We start from the raw sequence: 23,137 nt of genomic DNA, 5'->3' as shown, positions 1-23,137 counted from the left end.
GTCTATAGGATATTACTTCTGCTGCGCAAACTATCACCTCCATAGGTGCTTTGCTTTTTACACTTTCTTCTTTCAAAATGTGGCTATTTCAGGGATCCCTGGGTGGCTCAGTGGTTTAGCTTCTGCCTTCGGCCCAGAGTGTGATCCTGGAGTCCCATGATTGAGTCCTGAATTGTGCTCCCTGCATGGAGCCTGCTTCTCCCTCTGCCTGTGTCTCCGTCTCTGTCTCTGCCTCTCTCTCATGAATAAATAAATAAAATCTTAAAACAAACAAACAAACAAAAAACAAAATGTGGCTATTTCAGGTGTCAGTCAAATAAGTAAAAAAGAAACTGGCACATATCATTTGGTATACCACCATGGATTGGTGATTCTCCATGAATAGTGGGCATTGCAGAAGCAGGAATGCTTTGCATCAGACTCATACTAATTCTACCATGGCAAGGGAAGCTGATGACTTCAGAACCTGCTGCTTTTACTTCCCATTTTAGCCATTTCCATATGGCTCGTATGGTACCTACCAGCAGGCTTTCCCAGGCAGGACCACTGAGTAGCCTGTGGCATTTTGAACATCCTGCTGGGTCTGTATCATAACCAAGAATGATTTCTATTGTTAGCACAATCTGTGAGAAATCCTCCTGAGGTAAATACAATCCAAAGAGAAGGCTTCTTTGGGGTTTCCCTGAGTCAGTAAAAAATTGGTGCAAAGAAATCTTTGGCAGCAAATACTTTTCCACCACTCTGCTGGAAAAGTCTGGGAGAAAACTGCTATGACAGAGATCATTGGCCAGTTAGTTTACTTGACCTAAATCCTTTTGGAAGGTCTACTTACTGTTTGGTTCAAAATATTAGTTTTGATATTTTATCTATCTTATATTTATTATCGGTATACAAACAATGGATTAATTCAATTAATTCCCCTTTAAGAGAGAAACAGTTGGAGCAGAAATGTGCTCTAGTACAATGCGCCTGGTTCCTTCTCTCTGGGACCCCCCACCCACTTCCACATACTTTCCTCCATAACTCTTAAGACTTTTAAGACTTTTGTTCGTATTCTTCCATACACTTCACAATTTTTCGCAAACATAAGTGGGTTCCCATAGCAAAATATAGTTCTCTTTTCTTTTTTATAAGACATAAATGGAAGGAAAAAACTTTTCTATGTCAAAAAATATATCCTAAGAAACCTCCAGGGTCTTTAAAATGATTGCAATTTCATAGATTGCCTTTCTTTTAAGAAGTAGCTAAAATTTTTAAAAATTTCTCTTTCTTAAAGTGAAGAAGTACTTTAGAATATTCATGGTTAATACTTTGTAGGTAATGGAAGAGTGTTCATATGTTAAACTTTTTTTCTTTTATCTTCCTCCTTGTTTATTTCCAAAAAGAAGGGCAAGTGGGTAGTGGTTGAGCTCTTTTTTTTTTTTTCCTGAGGACTAGGAGATCCGAATTCTAGTATCTTATCTACTACTGCTCTCTCTCTGACCTTCCTGAGTATGATCTCTCTGAGATCTACAGGCACTAAGTTAGCTCTAATTCTGAGATTCTCTATAGTATATTAGTATGCTTGCAGATGGAATAGAGTTATCTTGGCTGGGGGTAAATGTATGTCCATCCAGTGAAGGATGGATAGCTCTGTTGAACTATTGCATCCGCAGTCACATTGCCTGGGTGTAGATTTTTCTTGTCTGTTTTGGGTGTATATGATCCAGTAATGTGATAAGAAACAACCTAGTTATCTTTTCTGACGTTAACTTTAGCAAAAGTTAATTATGATTCTTTCATTTATAAACTTAAATCTCTTAGATGCCTATTTGCATTTTTCACCTAAACCATCTCTTGCACCAACAGTGAAATGGAAGCTGTTTGTTTGCTTGGTTTAGGTCTTGTTTATTTTAAAGAGAAATATGTGCCCACTATTTCATTGGGCCTCTATGATCTAGGTAAATGGCATAGTGAACAGGATTCTTAACTTCCTGGAGCCTTAGACAAGCCAACAAACACAGCAGCTATGAAATTACAGATTACAGTTATTATGGAGGGAAAGAGTTGGATGCTGTGAAGAAAGAGGATATGCTGCTTGAGATGAGAATACCAGGGCAAGTGTCTGAAGAACTGGCTTGGAAATTGTTTTAGGGATGCGCTAGCTGAGGCAAACCTTTTTTTTTTTTTTTTTTCTTAACACATTAGTTGAGGCAGACCTTTCTAAGAAGAGCAAAGAATGCATGTGAAAGGATTGCTATAGAAGACCTTTGCATGGTTGCTCAACTAGAGAAAAGGTACAGCAACATAGTGATATTGGTAAAGAATTGTGCAAGGCAAAGCTAGAGGAGGTGTAAAGGACTTTGTGAGAGCAGAAGCCATGTCTAGTATTGCTCACTATTGCATCTCCAGACTCCATTTTGCCAGTTGAATGAATGAATGAACAAATTAACAAAAGTAGGAACGAGGTGACTGAAGGGAAAAGGAGCTACCAACAGGTTGGGAAGAAAACCATTAGGTGGGACAGAAGCAGAACATTTTTTAGGAAGATAGGAGTGTTCCTCAGTTGCCACTAGAAGTAAAGTAAGATAGCATGGAAGTAGCCCTGGTTTTAATAACACTGAGGTCACTGGTAACTAACGGGAGTGGTTTCTTTGGGCAGTGGACTCGGCAGTCAGATCTAATTATGTTGTTAGGGATAGTAGTGGAGAACATGAAGACAGGATGCATTATAATTTTTTTTTTTTTTGTCCATTGAGGCATTTTATTTGCACGTATGAATTACATCCCTAGAAAAAGAATCCAAGGATTTTCCCTTCTGTGTGTTTTCGTCTTGCTTCTTCACGGTCCATGATGCCAACTGAGGTTGTCAGTACAATGAAACCAAACTGGTGGGATGGGAGCAGGTTATTCTGCCATTTTTCTAGATCTTTCAGTTGTACATCAAATCTGGAGCTGATCACTCCACACTTGTTTAACCTGCCTGTGAGGTTCACAACAATTTTCCCAGCTATGTGATCATTGATGATTTCAAATTCGCCAATGTAACCATGCTTCATCATCACAGTGAGAAATCGGACGATGACTTTGGAGCATGGCCTGATAAGAACCTGGTGCTTGCCTCTCTTTTCAGCATTGTTGATGCTCTTGAGAGCATCTGCCAGGACGTTCATGCGCACCATTGTGGCAGCTAGGAGAGATGGCGGAAAGAGCTATAATTTTTTTAGAAGCTGATGGGAATCTTTTAAGATGGAAGGAAAGAGACTCCAGAGCCTTTGAATGCTCTGGGCTATGATCCAACTAAAAACAGAATGCAGTTGCAGGAAGGCATGGCCTGCTAGAGGAATTAGTGTGCTGAGGAATTGCTTATTTTTCGTATTTTGGGGTTTTATTTTCTAATGCCAGTTACCTCATTTCCACCTACCCCCTTTGTATACTGAAAATACAGAATCTTTTTAATTCACTCTTCTATAGATATATCCCTAAATTAATCTTTTCTATTGTTCTTTTCTAAATCTTTTCTAGATACAATTAATCCTGGACATTTTTATAAATCTTATGAAAGAGTGGAATCAAATTTTTTATTTTTATAGGATGATGTCCAATATCTTAGAATTTGCCCACAGAGTTCAATCCTGTTCCTGAAGTTATAGTAAAATCAGAATAAAAAGGAAGCATGGCCGAGGGCCCCTGCAGATTCATGACGTCTTCCCTTGAAAAGAACTTTGGTTGAATCTGAATTCAGTTCATGTTGGTCTCATACTCTTAACAACTGAAACATTTATTATTTTACTACCTGTAGTAACATTGGGTCTCCTTTGAATTGGGTAAATATTGCACCATTTCAGTTTATTGTTCTCAATTGAACATCTTCTATGAGCTATCATGTATGTATTAGATTTGAAAATTAGTCATAAATTAATAAAATGTCTAAGTGAAAATGACAGTCCTTTCTTTAAAATCTTAAAAATCTTATTTCTCCACTGGAAGTTTTGTGTCTTCCCCCACCAAAATTCTTAAAGATTGTACTGATTACATTTTTGTTTAATTTGTTACCAATTGAATTATAGCAAACTTTTTTTTTCCTGCACAGTATTATAGATCATGTTTCTCAGGAGATGGGGATTGGTCTACAAGAGCCTTATTCGGAAGTGCCTTTGGAAACACCTATAAGGGAAGAACAGAAGCAGGATTAGGCAGAGGGAGAAGTTGAAATGCACTGTCATTGCAGCAGTGGGTTCAGCCAGTTGTAGTGGAAGTTCTGACCTTGCTGTGGCCCTTCAGAGTTGTTGGATGTGAGGCCAGAGCCCTTGTTACCCCCCACATAATCCAGGCCTTGAGTAAAGGGCACTTCTAGGAGGAAGGCCACTTTGGATGGGACAGCTCCCTTGGTTTAGGGTGATTCCTAGAAGGGACTCAGCTGTAAATTGTCAGCAAGCATCTAGGGGTATTATGCTTCTATTCTAAAGGGAGATAGTAGACAACATCCAGAATTAAATTTACAGTTTTGGTGAAGTGAAGAAGGAAAAAATTGCAATAACTTAGGAAAGAGTTTAAGGACAGAGGAAACAGAAATAATAGATGGTCCAAAAAAGATTTCGTTTTCTGTCTTCAAAGTATGTAAAGTCTTACCTAAATGTGTCTGGACTGGAATCATTCCCTTTTCTTAGAATAATTGGAAAGAACATATTTTTAAGTTTTGTCATTCTGTAGATTTTGTATTTTTTGTTATTATCACTATAGTTTAATGGATGTACATACTTTGTTTCTGTGTGACACACATGAGCACGCACATACGCACACAGCCCAGACTGCAACCGCAAATTATAGTTTGCCTGTCTTTATGGGACTTATTTTTGTGGTAAAATGTTGAGCTTGTTATCTGCCTTTTGACTTAATTTAGAATCAGAAAGCATGAATCCGAGCCTCTCTTATTCTAAATTAACTTCAAAAGAGTGACTGGAATGATTTTCTTTTAAGTCTTTTGTTTGTTTCATATAGAGGTACACTTCGCAGCTTGTGTATTTCTAGGAAATAATGCATCTTATCATTTGATTTATATATGGCTCTGATCTAATTAACCATGAGCTCTGTGTTGAGTTGATAAAAATATAAGGAAATTTTTTTAGGTGTATTGGCCTGTATAATTGATATATTTTAGTGGAATAACCCAATTATAGCATGTGGTACTGATGTGTTTTTTGGTAGTCTACATTATTATTAATGTGCACTTACCAGTGAGGCAAATGTTATTTTGAATTGAGTATATGAACTTGCCATAGCATAGACATGAATAATAACATTTGTATTTGGAAATAGTATAGTTAGCTACCATTTAGTATTGATGTCAGTGAATATGGCTTATTCACTTCATACTGTTTAATTTCTTTTAATTTCACTAACATATGTTGAACATAAAATATCATTAATATTTTATGATTTAACATTTATATTCAATTGAATTTTTTCTGAGAGCTTTATAATTTACTATAGTTATTACCTCCCCACAGTCAATGTTTTATCATGCTTGAATTTATATGCATTTTAAATTAGCATAACATGTATTTCCTGACAGAAATCTCCTTCAGTCAACATTTTCAGAGTGAGTATATACTATTCATGTATTCATTTATTGATTATGTATTAACCCATCCTGTACCACAAAGATTTGAGGTAATATTAAAAATCCTATCTTCTTGGGGCACCCTGGTGGTTCCTTTGGTTGAGTGTCCGACTCTTGATTTCAGCTCAGGTCATGATGTCAGGGTTATGAAATCGGGACCCTACTCTGGCTCCATCTGAGTGTGGAGTCTGCTTAAGATTCACTTTCTCTTTCTGTCTCTGCCTCTCCCCTGGTCATGTTATGTCTCTCAAAAAAGAAAAAAAAAGCTATTTCCTTACTTAAAAAAAAAAAATACAGAGAAATACTATCTCCTAAAGGTGGAATAAAGAGGAAATAGATCCTTAAAACCAGGAGAAATAAAGGGGCACCTGGGTGAATCAGTGGTTGAGTATCTGCCTTTGGCTCAGGTCATGATCCTGGAGTCCTGGAATCGAGTCCCACATCAGGCTTCCCAGAGGGAGCCTACTTCTCCCTCTGCCTATGTCTCTGACCCTCTCTTTATCTCTTATGAATAAATAAATAAATACAATCTCAAAAAAAAAAAACAAGAGAAATATAAAGAAGTAATAGCTGAAAATCAAAGAAAAGAATATTAATTTGTAGACCACAAGGATCAAAGTGATTCCTGAAGCTGAGCTTCCAACTTGGCTCTGAGTTTTTCATAATTCAAAATAGAAATTTTGGAGCAATTGCTCCAGTTATATGGATTCACTGTTAAAAAAGTGATAGCATTATTTTCCACTTGCAGATTAGGAAACTAAGACAGACATTTATGTAACCTGCTAATGCAACATATCCAGTGTGACTAAGGATTCCAGTAGTTAAACTGACTTCTGTGCCAGATTCTTACTTCACCTTTCTCTATGGAATGGTTGTCAGTATCCACCCTTACAAAATCTCTGCAGAAAACGTAGTACCAAAATCTGGAGTTGGTTGTTGCTAAAGTACTGTTCCAAAAAGATCTTATAAGGATAATTAGTGTGTCTTTAATTATTTATATCTTCCTTAGTGAAGACATCACAGGTCTCATGTGCAAGCTACAAAATTAAGTGAAAGTAAACAAATTGTGCTTCAGAAGATCCATATCATACTTGGTTTTCACTGATACCCAAACTATGAAGTTGAACATCTGAAATGGCTGATGTTTAACCATGTTTAACCTACAAAATGGCAATCCCATGGTTTAATCTAATATTGAAAGTGATATCTCATAGATTTGATAATGTGGGAACATGTCATTTGTCAGTAAGATAGTGTGTAGACTTCCTCTAAGAGATTCTCTAGTTCTGCTTTACCAGTCTGTAATTCTTCTTGAAAATATTCTATATTATCATCTATACAAGGCAACTTGTCATGGTAAGACACTTTCTTTCTAGACTTAATTTCCCCATTTTTAATGTGGACTTACTGAGCTTAAATAAATGTGTTTAACATTCTTTGTTTACTGCAAAGTGATTAGTAAATATGAGAGGACTCTATTAAATATTTAAATATACTACTTAAGGTTGTCTTCAAATTCACCAAGCTGTCCTCTCTTTGCAAGCTTAATGACTGAAGCTATACCACGTGGCCCTATTATATAGCTCCTTATTTCTGCCACTTCTTCTGTATCTAGACTTAACCTTAATAAATTAAATACAAATTGTAACTCTACCACTTTCCCCCTTTTAATTTATGTTTCTTTGCTATACTTTAAGAATCGTTATAAGCCATCCTAATTTATTTCTGGAACATGACTGATTATAAGTAAATACATTTATTAAGTAGATGTTCCACTTCAAACTATTCAGTTCTGTGGGCCACAATAAATATGCAGTAGTGACCTAATTTAAGAGCATACAATTTTCCTTAGCAGCAACAACAGTACTGCATTATTTTAGTGACTTCTGGGCAGAAAATTCTGCTAGGTATTGTGAGGGCCATTATCTTGCTAAATAAATCTGCACCCATGAGTAAGTAATAATGACAAAGTGGACACACACAAAGCAGCTGCATGTCAGTGCTTATAGGTCATTAGTGCACTTTGAGAAATAAGCCTGGACAAAGACTCACTGTACAGTTCAAATGGTCAAGTTAATGCAATAGATGTTAGGCATAAACTTTTTTTTTTTTTTTTAATGACGCAATGGGTGATTTGTTAGGTAATGATAGGCTTTGCTCCCTGTTTGAAGAATTTCAAGTGTTTAAAAAGAAGAAACAACGTTTTTGGACAAGGGTTTCCCAATGTAATAACATGATAGATTAAGATAGATATGAAAAAAAATCTAATTTAATTCATTCTTCAGATGGATGAGACTAGAGGACAATCAGGTCTACATTTCCAGACTTCCTCTTTCTGCGTAAAAGAAAGGGGTAAGTCATCCAGGGAATGAACTGCAAAGAAAGTGTTACATAATTCCCAGAGCCTTTATGAGTCTGGATTATAAAGTTTCATCCTGTGGCCACCTTCTTGTCATTAATATGAGTCTCACAGACTTTCCCTCCTTCATACACCAGGTCCTGCCCAGATCCACTCTTCCCAATGAGAACACAGATTAGGCCTCCCTAGACCCTTGTTATTCCCCAATTCATTTATACAACTACTTTCAGATCTGTTAGTCTTCCAAAAGCATTTATGTTATTTAAATATAATTACATACCTTTCTTTCCCTTTTTGACTTTCAGAATACATTTCTGTGCCTTAATGTGTTTGCTCCTAAGGCAACCAGTCCAGGAAATAACATGAATTATTAAAACTGTCCTTCATTTATTCTTCTCACAGTGCACATACCAAGCTCCATTGTGGGTTAAGCCCTGCATTAGGCACATCTTTGGAAGTATGGCCACTGCTGCTTACACCAGTTTGGCTCTCTACCAGAGATTAGTGATCATAAAATAGTATAGTCTGTAAGTGCAATAATTGGTTAAATCACGCATCCTTAAAAACTTAGAACGATCTCAGCAAAAAATCACAGCAAAGTAACAGATGAAAGAATATACAGTAATTATTTTCCAAGAGTTTACAAGCATTTTCAGACTAAAAATTGTCATAGCAGACTGTCCCAACTATTCTAGATGAGCCTTTGAAGAAGAAAATCATTAATGTGTGATCTAATTAGCCAGTACCAGAATAGTTTGATCATATTGGGCCACCATTCAGACAGCATTCCTGTCTAGATTGTATCACTGTACAGATGTATTTTAGAGCTCTAAAATCTTGGAAGCATAGAGTTAGAAGAAACTTGAGTAATCATCAAAGTAAAAATTGTAACCAAATCATAAACTGGTTATGTGAAATGAAGCCACTGTCACTCAGTGAGTTAATGGTTGAAGTGGATTGATGATCTAGGTTTACCTACTGCTCATACATTGCCTTTCCTGATCACTTAATTTGTACTTCCTGTAACTCTTTATAGGTTTTGTCATGATAGGCGATGGCTCCCAGAATTAAAGCCTATTTAGGTTTGTACTGAAGTAGAAGATGAAATAAATCGGCTCCCTTACCACCCTTCATCAGAGCTCCTGATTTAAGGAAAGCAAGTCAAGCCTGTTGGCCCTGGCAGCCCCAGCTCATTTGCGGTTCTCACTTGGGATCTTTGCCTCTGTTCAGCCTTCCATGCTGGACTTTGTGATTTAAACAAGATCAGTGTACCAGAAGTTCACATTAGCTTTGGGACACAGCTCTTGCCTCACTTCTAAATCTCCATGCCAGTGTGACTGCTTCTGAATGGGGGTGGTGTGGTGGAGGGTGAACAGCAGTGACTTGCTACCTATAGCACAGACTGGAGGTGCTTAAAGGAAATTCCCAGAATGAGAAGCTAAACAAAAGCAGGAACAGTATGTTACTGTGATTAAAAATGGGGACTCGAGTCAAAGTCAGCTGTGCCTCATACTAGCTCTCTGTCTTATGTAGGCTGGTTAGTATTCCAGGGCCTCCATTTTGTAATTTCTGAACAGGAATAATGCCTACCTCATATGATCTGTGAAGGCCATAAAGAAATTGTTTTAGCAAGAAAGTGAGGATAGAGGAGTTACCATTTACGACTTTTAATTAATATACATTGCAACAAGCAGGGAAACAAATGTGCATATAAATATACAGATAAATAAGTATATATTTATATATATAGTCTAACCTGAAAAAAAATTTATAGTGAAACATATAGAGTTCTTGCATTAACTGCTGTGGAGGTTTTCCTTTGCATTCCATGTAACATCTCCAGCTGTGTTCCCTTAAAGCAGGGATCAGCAAACGTTTTCTGTGAAGGACCAAATAGTAACTATTTTAGGCTCATGGGCTCAGAGTCCAAATCAAGAATATAATGTAGATGCTTCTACCACAAACACATTTTCACATTTTTTTGAGAAGTTAGAAATATAATCATAATGAGTACAGGTTTACTGATAAGAAGTTGAATTCTTTTTTGGGGGGAATAGCATTTTCCTTAATTGTAGTTCAAAGTTACTGTTCCTTATTTGTCAAGGTGATTGCTAACATTAGTTGGTAAAAACCATTCCTAGCTCATGGGCTGTACAGAAACAGGTGGCAGGCTGGATTTGCCTCTCAGGCTGGATTTAGCTCACAGGCTGCAGTTTGCTGACCTCAGTCTTAAAAGATTAAGGAAGCAAAAGAGCCATGAGAGAGTCTGATCAAATTAACATGTTAGCAAGTAACAGTTTGAGTTGCCTCTGGCTAATTTTGAGTCATGAAGTGAGAAGTATAGCTGTAATAGTGTCTGTACATATTTAGATGTAGAATGCATTTGGAAACAAAATTTGGGACTGTGCCATGGGTTCCCTGGTTTCTGGAAGAAGGGTCTAGAATCCAAAACTGAGCATTCTTTCTCTTTTCACATTTGCCTGAATTTTTTGCTAACAGGGTAGGACATGGTTGACATATACCTTCTCATGTGCGTGTTCTTAGATGTTGGGGCCATTTTGACAGAAGGGAGAAAAAACACATCAAAGGCAGCATTGAGGGATGCTTATTTTATTTTCTCTGTTAGAGGAACACAGTAGCCTGGAAGTGAAAACAGACAAGAATAATAAATTACCTTTCCCCTTCATGCTCAGTGTGGAAACAAGATGAAGAAATGAGGGGAAATCCAGAGATGTTTTACATAATCTTTTGGCAAATGATAAAAAAAAGCCAAATTCAATTACTTAATATCATTTTAGATAAAAATCGGATAGGAAAGGCATGCAGAAGCCTTAATAGTGATGGCAGCCGAGCTCTTCCCGCCGTGCCATGATAAGCATCCTGAGCACCCGGACATGTAGAATATCCTTTACCTGCTGCTGCTATGGAAAATTCTAAAATTTAGGTGTGAAGGAGAGGTGATATCAAAAGAATCTGGGATGCCTGAGTGTCTTAGCAGTTGAGTGTCTGCCTTTGGCTCAGGGCATGATCCTGGGGTCCTGGGATGGAGTCCAGCACATCAGGCTCTCTGCAGGGAGCCTGCTTTTCCCTCTGCCTGTGTCTCTGCCTCTCTTTGTCTCTCATGACTAATTAAAATCTTTCAAAAAGAGAGAAGAAGAAGAAGAAGAAGAAGAAGAAGAAGAAGAAGAAGAAGAAGAAGACGAAGAAGAAGAAGAAGAAGAAGAAGAAGAAGAAGAAGAAGAAGAAAGAAGAAGAAGAAGAGAAGAAGAAGAAGAGAAGAAGAAGAAGGAAGAATAAGGAAGAATAAGAAGAAGAAGAAGAAAGAAGTATACGACAGACTCGTCTCATCACGCCGCAATTCTTCTTCTACCTCTTACCTCCTCTTCTCCTCCCTCACCCTCCCCCTTTTGCCTCTACCCCAACTTCCCCCTCTTTTTTCCCTCCTTCAGCACTGCAGAGAGCCAAAAGGGCAATTTCAGAGGACAGTGATTGAGGAGAGCCAGTTGGAATGTGGTCGAGTTGACATTGCTCTAAAATGGCCTTCATCTGAGTGCAGCTGAATGTTGATTGCTAGACACATTGTTTTATAGGAATCAGGACATCAACCATCTGTGGCACCTTTGCCATACTCTGGGGATGGAGTAAAGAGCTTGGAGTGTCCGAGAGCCGGTGCAAAAGTAGAAAATGGGAAAACTGGGAACCTCTGAGGAAATAGAGTCCTTAAATCAGTTAGAAATTCTGGCTCAGTGAAGACATCTGGATTTCCAGGCAAACCTTAGAAATCTAATGCAAAGTAGGATCCCATCCAATGCAGACATCCATGGAGCATTGGAAGGCAAGAGGTACAAAGAGGGTGTGACTTACACAAAGTTCATTCAAGCAGGGTGTGGGACCCTGTTCTTTCCTCAGAAGTTTGAGGGTGGCAGGAAAATATCGGAGACAGGCAGAGGCCGCCATCTGGAGACAGTTGACGGGTCTTCCCTCTGACCACCCACACGCTGGATGACAATGGGCATGCTCATGAGGAATACAGGAAAGTGAATAGTATGGATTTCTCCAAAACTCTGAAGAGCTCTGACATTCTTCAGAGGCTGGCACATACCATGAAGCCTTGTGCAAAGTGGTAAAGTTGACCCTGTGATTGGTTTCCCTGGATGGTGATAATTCCCAATTTCCTGGATGATATTCTCTTGAATAGAAAAATCATACTTTTACCATGTTGCTACAGAAGTTTTAAAATTACTACTTAACTCTTGTCATTATTATTATCCTCCCTGAAATGTGACTTAATCTCAATCCAGCAGATGTGAGTTCCTAATGTATATTAGAGCAGTCCACTTGTTAGATGAAAAACAATCAGTGTTCACTATAATGACTTCCCTCCTTACAGTGTTAGTTGACAGCCTACTAAGTGTATGGTGCCGTGCTAGAATTATAAAGATGAATCTGATATGCTTTCTGGACTGGCTTATTGACAACCCGTCATCACTGAAATGATGCTTAGTGAGGCCATATCAGATGTTGCCTTCTTTTTTAAAAGTATCTGTCTCTGAAACAAAAATCTAAATTTTTCTCTCTGAAATTGGCAAGCACAATAAGTAACAATAAGTTATATAAGTGGTATTTATCCATTGGAATTAAGTGCAGAAATTCCCATCGGTAGTTTACCATCACAAAGTGCATCAGCTTTTATGGTTCAAGAATTACTCCTGTTCAGATCAGTTCCATGTGAGGTGAAAGAGGATGGAGAAAAATTCTTAAACATTGTCTTGAAAATGGGAAGGGAGGAAAGGACAAACTTTGCAGGGTGAATGTGAATCTCAAGATTCAAGACTAAGGTATTTTTAACCCCTTTGTATTGGTTTGCACTAAAATAGAATAATTGTCAAAGGATCTAGTTACCATGGTGATACATCTTTTAAGAGCACATAACTAGATAAAATCACTCAATTATAATACCAGAAAATATTGCTCGCTATATTATAGGCTTGCTTTCTTTATAACATTAACCTTTTAAACTAAATAAAAATAATATAAAATGAAGTTTTATGTGCTTGGATAAAATGGGAAGAAAATAATACATTATGTATCATGCATGTTTGTTTTTTAGGAAGCTTACATTTCTTAAAATGTTTTTTTTTTCCTGTCATATATCAAGCCTATATATATATTTTAAAAATTTATATACTGCATGGAAAGCAGTTAGCACAAAGCCTGCACCAAGTCCCAGGTATCTGTGAACCCTGGTAATTCTCTGCTGGCTATTTCCTTTTTCCTCTGACTTTTCCTGTCTGGATTTTTTCCTTCCCTCACTTTCATTATGTCTCCCTGTACTTTTTCTTGTGTAATTTCTCTCTGTTTCTTCATTCCTTTCTCCTTTAGGTTCCTCTTTTTCTTTTCCTTCCATTTTTCTTAACTGATAATAATTTTTTGAAGATTAAGCAGTGACACTAGCAGAAGACTAGTTCTAGGATAACCTCATGTTAGTGAAACAGTCTTGTTACAAGGTTGAGAAGCATTTGATTTTGGATGAGGTAAAGTGCAGAGGATATAGGGGAGTAGTAGGGTATGAGAAATGGATGGCAGGCTGGAATTTGAAAGGAGGGGAAAGAAACAACTTTAGTAGAAGAGGGAACTGAATAATGAGGAAGCGTCTCCTTGGCAAGACTCAAGATGGAAGTTTTTGTTTTCCCATCTGAGCCAGAGAACTTCATAGAATCCATATACTAAAATAGTAGAGGGTTTTAGCAAACATTCTGCACATTGAATCTCAGTTAGAATTTTACCTACATATTTCCATGCAGTGCATAGCTTAGTGCAACAGAGGATAGAAACAGAAATAGACATACATTTGGTGAAAAATAATTGAAGATTAACAGAAATGCAGACAGCCTCCCCCTTCTATTCAATCAAACATTCTCATTGCTCAGCTCCATATTCTCTGTATCCCCAGTAGACTGGCTAGAATAACTAGGAGATTTAAAAACTCAGAGTTCAAGTTTTCTATTTCCATTTAAAGGACTGTCAGGTAAGAACTTGCCTTGAATTTAAGCATCTTATCATCTTGAGTGTGGTAGTTTGATGACAAATGATAGGTTGCCATATTGATCTCAATTTCAGTATGGAAATAGTTGTTCAGAGGGGGTGGTTTATACTTTTGAGAGAATACTTTTAGGGGCTCCTTGGCTTCTTCCTCCCTCTGCAAGGCTCCAGAGAGCTTGGACCATTATGACCAGAATGCAGTATGGCAGATGGGTTGTAGTGAGTGAGGTGGAGGTCTAGTATAGTAGACAGAGGTCTAGAAAAATATGCCCAGTGCCAACCTTACCATTCATAATGTCCATCATTCCCAAATACAGTAAACCAGTCACTGAACATGTGCATTCACTAGCAGGGCATTCCCATATTAACTTCACTTGGAGTGTTGTCCTCTATGAAGTAGTTTGAATCTTTTGATTTATGCCTTCTTATTTGTATCTTTACTTATTTAGGCAGCTTGCTTTGTGCCACTGTCTGAATAATGCTTTAAAACTCTCTAAACTGACACTCATTTGGTTAAGAACCCAAGAGAACATGCACAAAATAAGTGGTATTTTCTCAGTATAATACTAAATTATAAATATTCAACATATGCATACATATTTAGATATGTAAATATGCTACAAAGCATAATTAATTTAGTGCTGTGACTGCTGAGCCATTGTACAGTAAGTTGACAAGAAATAATGTAAGAGTTGTTAACTGGCACCTAATGAGTTGAAGATATCCATAGTCAATTTGTTAACAGTGAGCTAATTGAAGAGCTAATTATAAAAAAATCTATTAGAAGTTTCCATTTTGAGTATCCTTGTGTTCACTTATATTTTGAAAAAGTAAGCATGGAGTGAATTTTCTATCAACAGAGAAGATGAGAATAAAATTTATATGATAATCGTATAATTTGGTCTCCAAATCATAAGATCCAATTGGTTGAGATCCAAAGACATTATCTTACCCAATCCCCTTACTCTGGGCAAGATTATACACAAATCTCATTATGATTATCAGATATGTCATTTTGGGCAAAGATAATACACCATGGTTTGGAAATATTTTCTGTGTTTATTACTTTTATGTAAGTCCTTTAGAAAATCTATCCACAATTCCTTTGCAATACCTTTCTGGCTTTTTTTATGGATATAATGGATTCAGAAATTCTGTGTTAAATCTGAGATCAGACTTCATAGGAATGGCTAATAATGCTGGTTTACCCTGGTACTGAGAGTTTTTATACATTCATCATCCAAGTTATTGCTCCTCAAAGGTTAAAAATTTTATAATATATAAAATTACATTCAAGAAACTTAGAATATATACAATATACTTAAGTGTATCTTTCAAGAATGTTAACTTTTATTTTTTACAAGTAAAGGTATATAGGCTTTTAGAAGAGCTCTTATTCTCTATAAGAATTAACTTTTAATTTTATAAGAATTTTTAGGACAAATATCCACATACGAGAGAAATAACAAAGAAGCAAAAACCCACTCCAGAGCCCATTCTCCAGGAAAAAAGTCATTGTATTTTGCAAATGTCATTCACAAAACTTTTCTGCATAAAAATAAAATGTATAGAATGAGTGGGCTGGAGTTATGTCTCTCTGACATTTTCAGGGTTTCTAGGTCATTCTAACTCAGAACAGTGTCCCTTAGGTCTCAGGCAGTTTGTTGCTTTCCTGGTTTTTCACTTCCCTTCATCTTTGGCTGTCTACCTCAGTGGTTGACTACCACTAGAACTTAAGAGCCTGGATAGAAGTCACTAGACTAATTTGACCAAGATCTTACCATGCCTGCCATTTGAAGTAACTTACTGGATTTCTCTTCAGTATTCTTTATATATATTCCCCTCATTCACCTGAATACAACCCAAAGGCATCAAATTTAGTGATTCCAAAAACAAGCTAATCATCTATACCCCTACTAAGTTTTATTTTCAATTTAATTTAATTCAACTATTTATTGAGTGCCTGTTATGTGCTGGGCATTATTGCAGAGACTTGGGTATATATTAGTAAATGAAACAAAGATCCTTGCTCTGTTGGAGCTTAAGTTTTAAAAGGGGATATGGGCATTAAAAAATAGACATAATAAATTGGTAAGCTGTATAATATGCTAGAAGTGATGAGGAAAAGGAAAGGTCATCTGGTACGAAGGAGATCTAGAGTGCCACGGTGGAGGTAGAGGTGGTGATAGGTTGCTATTTTGAATAGGATGGTTTTTGTGGGGGTGTGGTTTAAACAAAGACTTTCAAGGGTGTGAAGGAATTGGCCATGTGAATATCTGTGGAAAAATATTTCAGCTGGTATATACAGCCAGGGCAGTTTCCAAGGTAGACCAATGCCTGCCTGGTACATTCAAGAAAGCATTTCTGGCTGAAACCGAGGGCACAGGAGAAAGGCCCTAGGAGATGAAATCAGAAAGGCAGCGAGAGCGTGGCCATTGAGTATTGTTTTCCATGTCTCTGAGTGAAATTGGGGACCAGTGTGGACTATTGAGCAAAGGAGTACATGATCTGAATGATGTTTTTAAAGGATCATCCTCATGTTTGCATTGAGAATAGCCTGGAGGATGCCATGGGAAAACTGTGAGAAAATTAGGCTGTTAAGGTAGTCTGGATGACAGATGATATTATGGGTTGGACCAGACAGGTAGCAGTGGAGGTAGTAAGAAGTGGCTAGGGGATGGATATATTTTGAAAGTAAAACTAACAAGGCATTCCGGCAGATTGGATGTGGGTTGTACTTGCAAGATAGTAGTCATAGATGGATTCAGGTGGGGTTTTTTTGGCCTGGTTATTTGGAGTTACCTCTACTGAGATAAGGGAAACTAGAGAGAGACAGGTGTGGGGACATATCAGGAGTTCAGTTTCTGACAGTTGGAGCTCAAGGTACTTGGTAGAAATCCAGACAGATTTTTTTTTAATATTTTATTTTTATTTATTCATGAGAAACACAGACAGAAAGCGAGAGTGGCAGAGGGAGAAGCAGGCTCCATGCAGGGAGCCTGACGTGGGACTCGATCCCGGGTCCCCAGGATCAGGCCCTGGGCTGAAGGCGGCGCTAAACCGCTGAGCCACCCGGGCTGCTCCAGACAGATTTTTAATAAGCAATTGTATACACCATTTAGGAGTTTGTGCAAGGAGTACAAACTGGAGATAAAAAATTGGGGTACTGTTGGCAAATTAGGCAATATTTAAAGCCATGAAAACTGAAGAAATCACTAAATAAGTGATACAGAAAAGATATATGTGCATAGATAAAAGCTCCATGGAGTATCATATCTGCTACTTTGTTTCTCTTTTCACAGTTGAGAATAACATTGCAGATCTTTGCACTAGTTGTTAATCATGAAAGAAAATATGCTTTGTAAGATGGTTGTAAAACCTTTTTCGTTTTGGGGGTGCCTGGGTGACCCAGTTGGTTAAGTATCTGCCGTTGTCTCAGATCATGATCCCAGGGTCCTGGGATCAAACCTTGCATTGTGCTCCCTGCTCAGTGGGGAGTCTGCTTCTCCTTCTCCCTCTGCCCCCTGCCCCAGCTCATGAGCGCTCAAGCACGTGCTCTCTCTCTCTTGCTCTCTCCCTCAAATAATTAAAATCTTAAAAAACAAAGTACTCTGAACTTCAGTCACAGAGAATTTGCACAGCTATACACTAGTTATAATGCTGTGACAGTTGAGGGTGGTGACCAGGTGGTTCAGCTCAGGTCATGATCTCAGGGTTGTGAGATTGAGATTGAGCTCCATGCCCAGCGTGGAGCCCACTTAAGATTCTCTCTCTCCTTCTGCACCCCTCTCTTCCTCTCTTAAAAAAAAAAAAAAAAAGTCATGACAGTTGGCAAAAACAAATGTCTTTGTGTGTCTGACCTTCATGTAATCAGAAGAGAAATTCTGTTTGAATCTCTTTAGTGGCCTTAATGTCATTGATATACTGATTTCCATTAATACTAGTTATGGTCATCTCTTCTGTAGTAGCACAGTATCACACATATTTTATATTAGACAATGTACTTTAAAAGTCATGTTATTTTTCCAGTTAAATATCTGACTGTCCTATTCAAAGATGTCTGGATGAAAGGTCTTCCTTTTTTGAAAAAAATTCTGTAAATAAGTGTATGTATACATTGTTCAGTTTAAACAAAACATACATGAATCAATGGAAACAGGCTTATGTGAAAGAATGTAATTTTGATGAGTGTGCAAGGTGTTTATGTTTACATTTTATTGGATCTACCTCTGTCTTTACTGTTCACCAAGGAATTAAGTTACAATGCTAAGATTAGCTATTGTCTGCATATCAGCCAAGGTATTTTCCCTTTCTGTTAAAATTTAATTAGGTGATTGATTTTCTGCTTGTGTTCCTTAACACCATTAGTATGCTTCAAGAAGAAATAATTATTTGATTCAAATTTAATTTTAAGAAATTAATCACTTGAAAGTTCTAGGATAACATACACTTACTAATCAACAAATTTAAATGTGGCGAAGATCACCAAGGTATTTAATTTGTTTTACCAAATTGATTCTTGGAATAAACATTTCCCTGCCTTCTCTGGACATACATTTGGCACTTCTGGAAAATGTATTACTGACTAGAAGGGTATAATGTTATACTTGGTTCTCTTGAAACATCAGATTTTTCAGTTCCTGTGGCATACACGTTGCATACCAAGCAAAACTCAGTGGCTACTCTAGCAACTATTATACAGTATTATCCATTCCATCATAAAACACTATTTTACCCATGATATTAGTGGAATTATTAAATTAGAAGGCCCCTTACCCGACCCTAGCTGTTAACTGAACAGCATGAGCTGAATTTGGCCAAGCCAAGATTATAGTTTAGTTTCATTACAGACTCTTTAACTATAGTTACCTGCAAGTGACTGCCCTTAAAAAGTCAGCATAAAATGAATTGTTTTAGAACTTTTGTATGATTTTTAACCATAAATGGTTACTGATGAGGGAACAGAGGACTAGCTCAGGACAAAGCACATTAACAATTCCTTGAAACAGACAAAGGACATTCCTCTATAGACCCAACTGCCTCAACGCTCATACTTTGCTAAAGGCAAAGGCAATTTTAGCCCAACCCCCAGGAGCCTGTGAGTGTACTTTAACATATAAAAATTCCTTTAGAAATTTCCATTATCTCTAAATCACCTGAGCTACATGTTGGCTATCATCCCCCAAGCACATGGCTCACTGGTATACATCTGAAGGGTCTCATGACTCAGGTTTTATTAGATGGTAATAAGTGACCTTTTCCCAACAATAGCTAGCCCCCTCAAGGTCCTGGAAACCTTGCTCCCAAAATTCCTTAGAGAGTGTGCCATCCTCAAACCCCTCCCAACTTCCAGGTATATAATCAGCCACCCCTTACAGGCCTGGGGCAGCAGCTCTTCCTGCCCATGGCTCCTGTCCCAGTACTTTAAAAAAACCACCATTTAGCACCAAAGATGTCTCAAGAATTCTTTCTTGGTTGTCGGCTCCAGACCTCACCTATATTCCTATATTCCCAAACTTCATCAGTTACCTATATAGTTTAGATCTTTTTTAAAAATGGTATTTTTAACCTATCATAATTCTAAAATATACTTTAAAGCATACCTTCTGCTAAACAAAGAAGATTAAGGCTGAGTTGTCTGCTCATTGACTCCACCCATGTTGAATATTTATTATTTAGGAAATACAAAAAAGCTATTATTAATGTTCCATTTCTAATCCGAACAAGAAATTTCTACTACCCCTATTTCAAGCTACTGAATTAGTTTAATTGATGAATAGCCTGAGATTTTAAGAGGAGCTCTTGAGAAAACACGGCAATTTCAGCTCCATTTCTATGTGAATTAGGATTTTGTCACTGCTCTGCAACTAAAATGAAATCCCTGAGTAATTTGTTTATGAAAGCAGCAGTCATATATCAACCTCAACTGCAAGATTTTTTGTTGTTAAATATACATCATTTCCGTTTATTGGGTATACATGTGACAATTTTGAACTTGTGAACATTAATATATACTATTAAAATGCCACTTTTAGTGGAGATTTAATGGATTAAATAAAGTCTTCCACTGCTGAAAGTTTGATAACTGCTTCATGGTTTAAATTCCTCGGGAAAAAAAAGGAGGTACATAGGGTGCCTTTGAAAACAGAAAGGAGTCTCAGCCTTTGCATTAATGTGTTATGGTTGCTGATACAAAAGAAAGTTGTCCTTGCTTCTAAGACTTTTTCTCAAGATCTCAAATAATCGAGTTCCTCTGAGATCTCAGTTCTCCGAATGACCTCACTATTCTATTCCCAGAAGTTCCAGCCCTGTTTGGAGGTCTTTGAATTTGTGCCACCTGTTTAGGGCCACTGTTGGGAGAAAGTCTTGGCTGCTGATTTAGCAATTGTAATGTGAGTTTGTTCTCTGGAGGCAGATTGAGAAAAAGTTGGGTGAAGTGAAATAGAAAAGAAAATTAGTATGAAGGAAAATGACTAAATCAGGAGGAGTTGACCCCAAGGGCAGGAAAGGCTTTATTTTTCTCCTCCTAATACTTAGGCTCCTGATAAAACAGGAAAGACCAGCTCAGTATGGCTTTCAGTATTTTGTGCAGTTTCTGGCAGGCAGCTTCGAGACTATTTCTACAACATGAACAGGAGAAGGGACGCAGGTTCTCATGAATATTTCCTATTGAAGGAAAAAAGGTTTCAAAAAATCATGATTTGGGTAAAACAAAGCAACTCTATGTGTTTTTACATAGTATATTTTTTTCCCCTGGCAGTTTCAAAATATTCTAAATCCAGGCCAGATATTTAATTAAGATTACAATATTAACAAAAGGACCAAGAAATAAGAAACAATGACTACATGTTATTCAAAATGATTTCAATTTAGGTTTTATTTTGTGAATAAGCATCTAAGACTTCTGTGGCTTTTAATCTTTTTTTCTGGCAAAACGTTAGCTATATTTATTGGCAAAAAGTGTGCAGAAGAGCATTATGAAGCATGAGATTATTGTATAGTTCACTGAGTGTTGAAATGATCAGTTCAGTATGATGTAATTGGGTGGTTAATTTTTTTAAAAGATTTTATTTATTCATGGGAGACACAGAGACAGAGAGGCAGAGATGTAGGCAGAGGGAGAAGCAGGCCCCAAGCAGGGAGCCCTATGTGGGACTAGATCCTAGGACAGCTGGATCATGCCCTGAGCCAAAGGCAGATGCTCAACCACTGAGCCACCCAGGCATGCCAGGTGGTTAATTTTTTAACAACAATTAATGTATCAGCCTCAAACAAAGTATATAGAGTATTTTATTTCTGCTTTTTGCAAAAATTATTATGGAAAGAATTTACATATATTAAGTTTTCCTCTTAATATTTTGTGTTTTTTGATGGGTGGTAACATATGTAGTGGTGGGAGAGTTGACTTGGTTACTTTTAGAGTTCCTTGCCTTTTATGTTTCGGGTTCTTTGTTGTTTCAAAACGTCTCTTTGTTTGACTTGGATGCATGTTGCTCCAAAAGCCCAAGAATATAGCTACTTCTATAGAGACTCTACCTATGTGTAGCTGGCCATGTTTTTTAATTTTAAAACCCGTTTCCATTTTGGTGAACCTAATAAGGTTTCACATTTTGATGGTTCATTAGGTAGAGAAGATATTTTTTAAGTTTTTTTTTTTTTTTACAGAATTATTATTTTTTTATTTAAGAGAGAGAAAAAACATGAGTGGAGGGGAGGGGCAGGGGGAGAAGCAGACTCCTCCCTGAGAAGGGAGCCCAATGTGGGGCTTAGTCCCAGGACCCTGGGATCATGACCTAGCTGAAGGCAGATGCTTACTTAACCAACTGAGCCACCCAGGTGTCCCCAGAGAAGACATTAATTAAATTTTTTGCTTTTTTTACGACTTCTCTTGAGGCCAGGACAAAAAGTCTTAGGGCCACAAGAGAGACCCCAAAGGAGTCACTCTTATTCACACAGCAGCCAGTTGGATCTTTTTTGAATATAAATATGGAACTGTCACTTTGCTTCTTAGCACACTTTACGGTTGTGGGCTTGCCTTAACTGGAAACTTCAGGTCTCTTGGGATCACAGTGAGGTTTCTGTGTCAGTGCTCTTGGACCCTGTGTGACCTGGCCCACCTCTTTATCGAGATTCACCATGTATCTTATGCCCCTGGACAGCCAGTGTTCAGGTCACATAAGCCTGTTTTCTAACCCCTTGAAAATACCATGCCCCTTCTTGCCTTGGCCCTTGGAAACACTGCAGCAGCCCCTACCCCCATCCATTCTCACTTGGTGTTCCCTAACCAACTCTTCTCTGCCCTTCAGAACTTAGCTTGTAGACCCCAGGACAGACGAACACCCCTTGTTTGCTATTTTTCAGTGTTAAGTACTACTATTCCTTTGTGGCATTTATCATATTACCACACTAAGTTACAAATTGGCTTCATCATCTACCAGCCCAGATAGAATGTACATTCTGTGTGGGCACATGGTACAGAGCCACAAACAAAAGGCATGTGAAGTAAATGCTATTCAGACAATTACAAATAGAATGTAATATAACTATCCATTGATTTATTAATTTAAAAAGGGAGTCTTTTGCAGTCTTCTAGTCGGTTGCTTTAGTATTTGAGGTAGGGCAGTAGTAGCCCAGTTTAGACATACAGACACAGCAAAAGGTAACTTTTTTTGGAAAGCCTGGATGTTTTCATCTCCTCCTCAGTTCTGCATCATTTCTCATCCCAAGCACAGGATTTTGTTGAGCAGTGCACACTAGACTGTGTTCCTCTCCTGAGAACTCATGGCAAGAAATTATGTAGTATCTTCTGCCACAGAAGATATGGAGCTTTAAAATGACTGCTTATGGGCATTTTGAAAAATTGCCTGTTTCCTAAGATTCAAGTGCTGAGATATCCTCATGTCCATATCAGATGTTTATTTATTTATTTATTTATTTTCTATTTATTTATTTAACAAACACCTGTCTTTGGTAATAATTGATCTAGACATAGGAAAGTTCCTTCCAGGATAATTGGGGTCATGAAAATTTGAGGATCCAGATGGGCTATTTTGGACATGGACATTGTCCATCAGCTGAAAAGACAATTCCCCGGATACCTCGGCCTCTTCATATTCTCCTGAACTTTCTCTGAA

The 23,137-nt window shown here is 37.6% G+C and overlaps 2 protein-coding genes across 9 annotated transcripts in view; one reads left to right on the top strand and one right to left on the bottom strand.

The window, feature by feature from the left end:
- Positions 1-23,137, top strand: part of PRR16 (proline rich 16) — a 308,319-nt gene that overhangs the window by 63,385 nt on the left and 221,797 nt on the right. The gene's annotated exons all lie outside the window — the stretch shown is intronic.
- Positions 2,715-3,191, bottom strand: LOC112649775 (40S ribosomal protein S15a-like). Its single transcript, XM_035696811.2, has one exon. It carries the CDS (start codon positions 3,159-3,161, stop codon positions 2,769-2,771), a length of 393 nt encoding a protein of 130 aa, XP_035552704.1. The 5' UTR covers positions 3,162-3,191; the 3' UTR covers positions 2,715-2,768.

This window comes from Canis lupus, chromosome 11 (genome assembly GCF_003254725.2).
Source record: "Canis lupus dingo isolate Sandy chromosome 11, ASM325472v2, whole genome shotgun sequence".
In the NCBI taxonomy this organism is placed as follows: domain Eukaryota; kingdom Metazoa; phylum Chordata; class Mammalia; order Carnivora; family Canidae; genus Canis; species Canis lupus.
The sequence above is the reverse complement of the archived record's forward strand: the minus strand, read 5'-3'. Positions and strand labels throughout refer to the sequence as shown.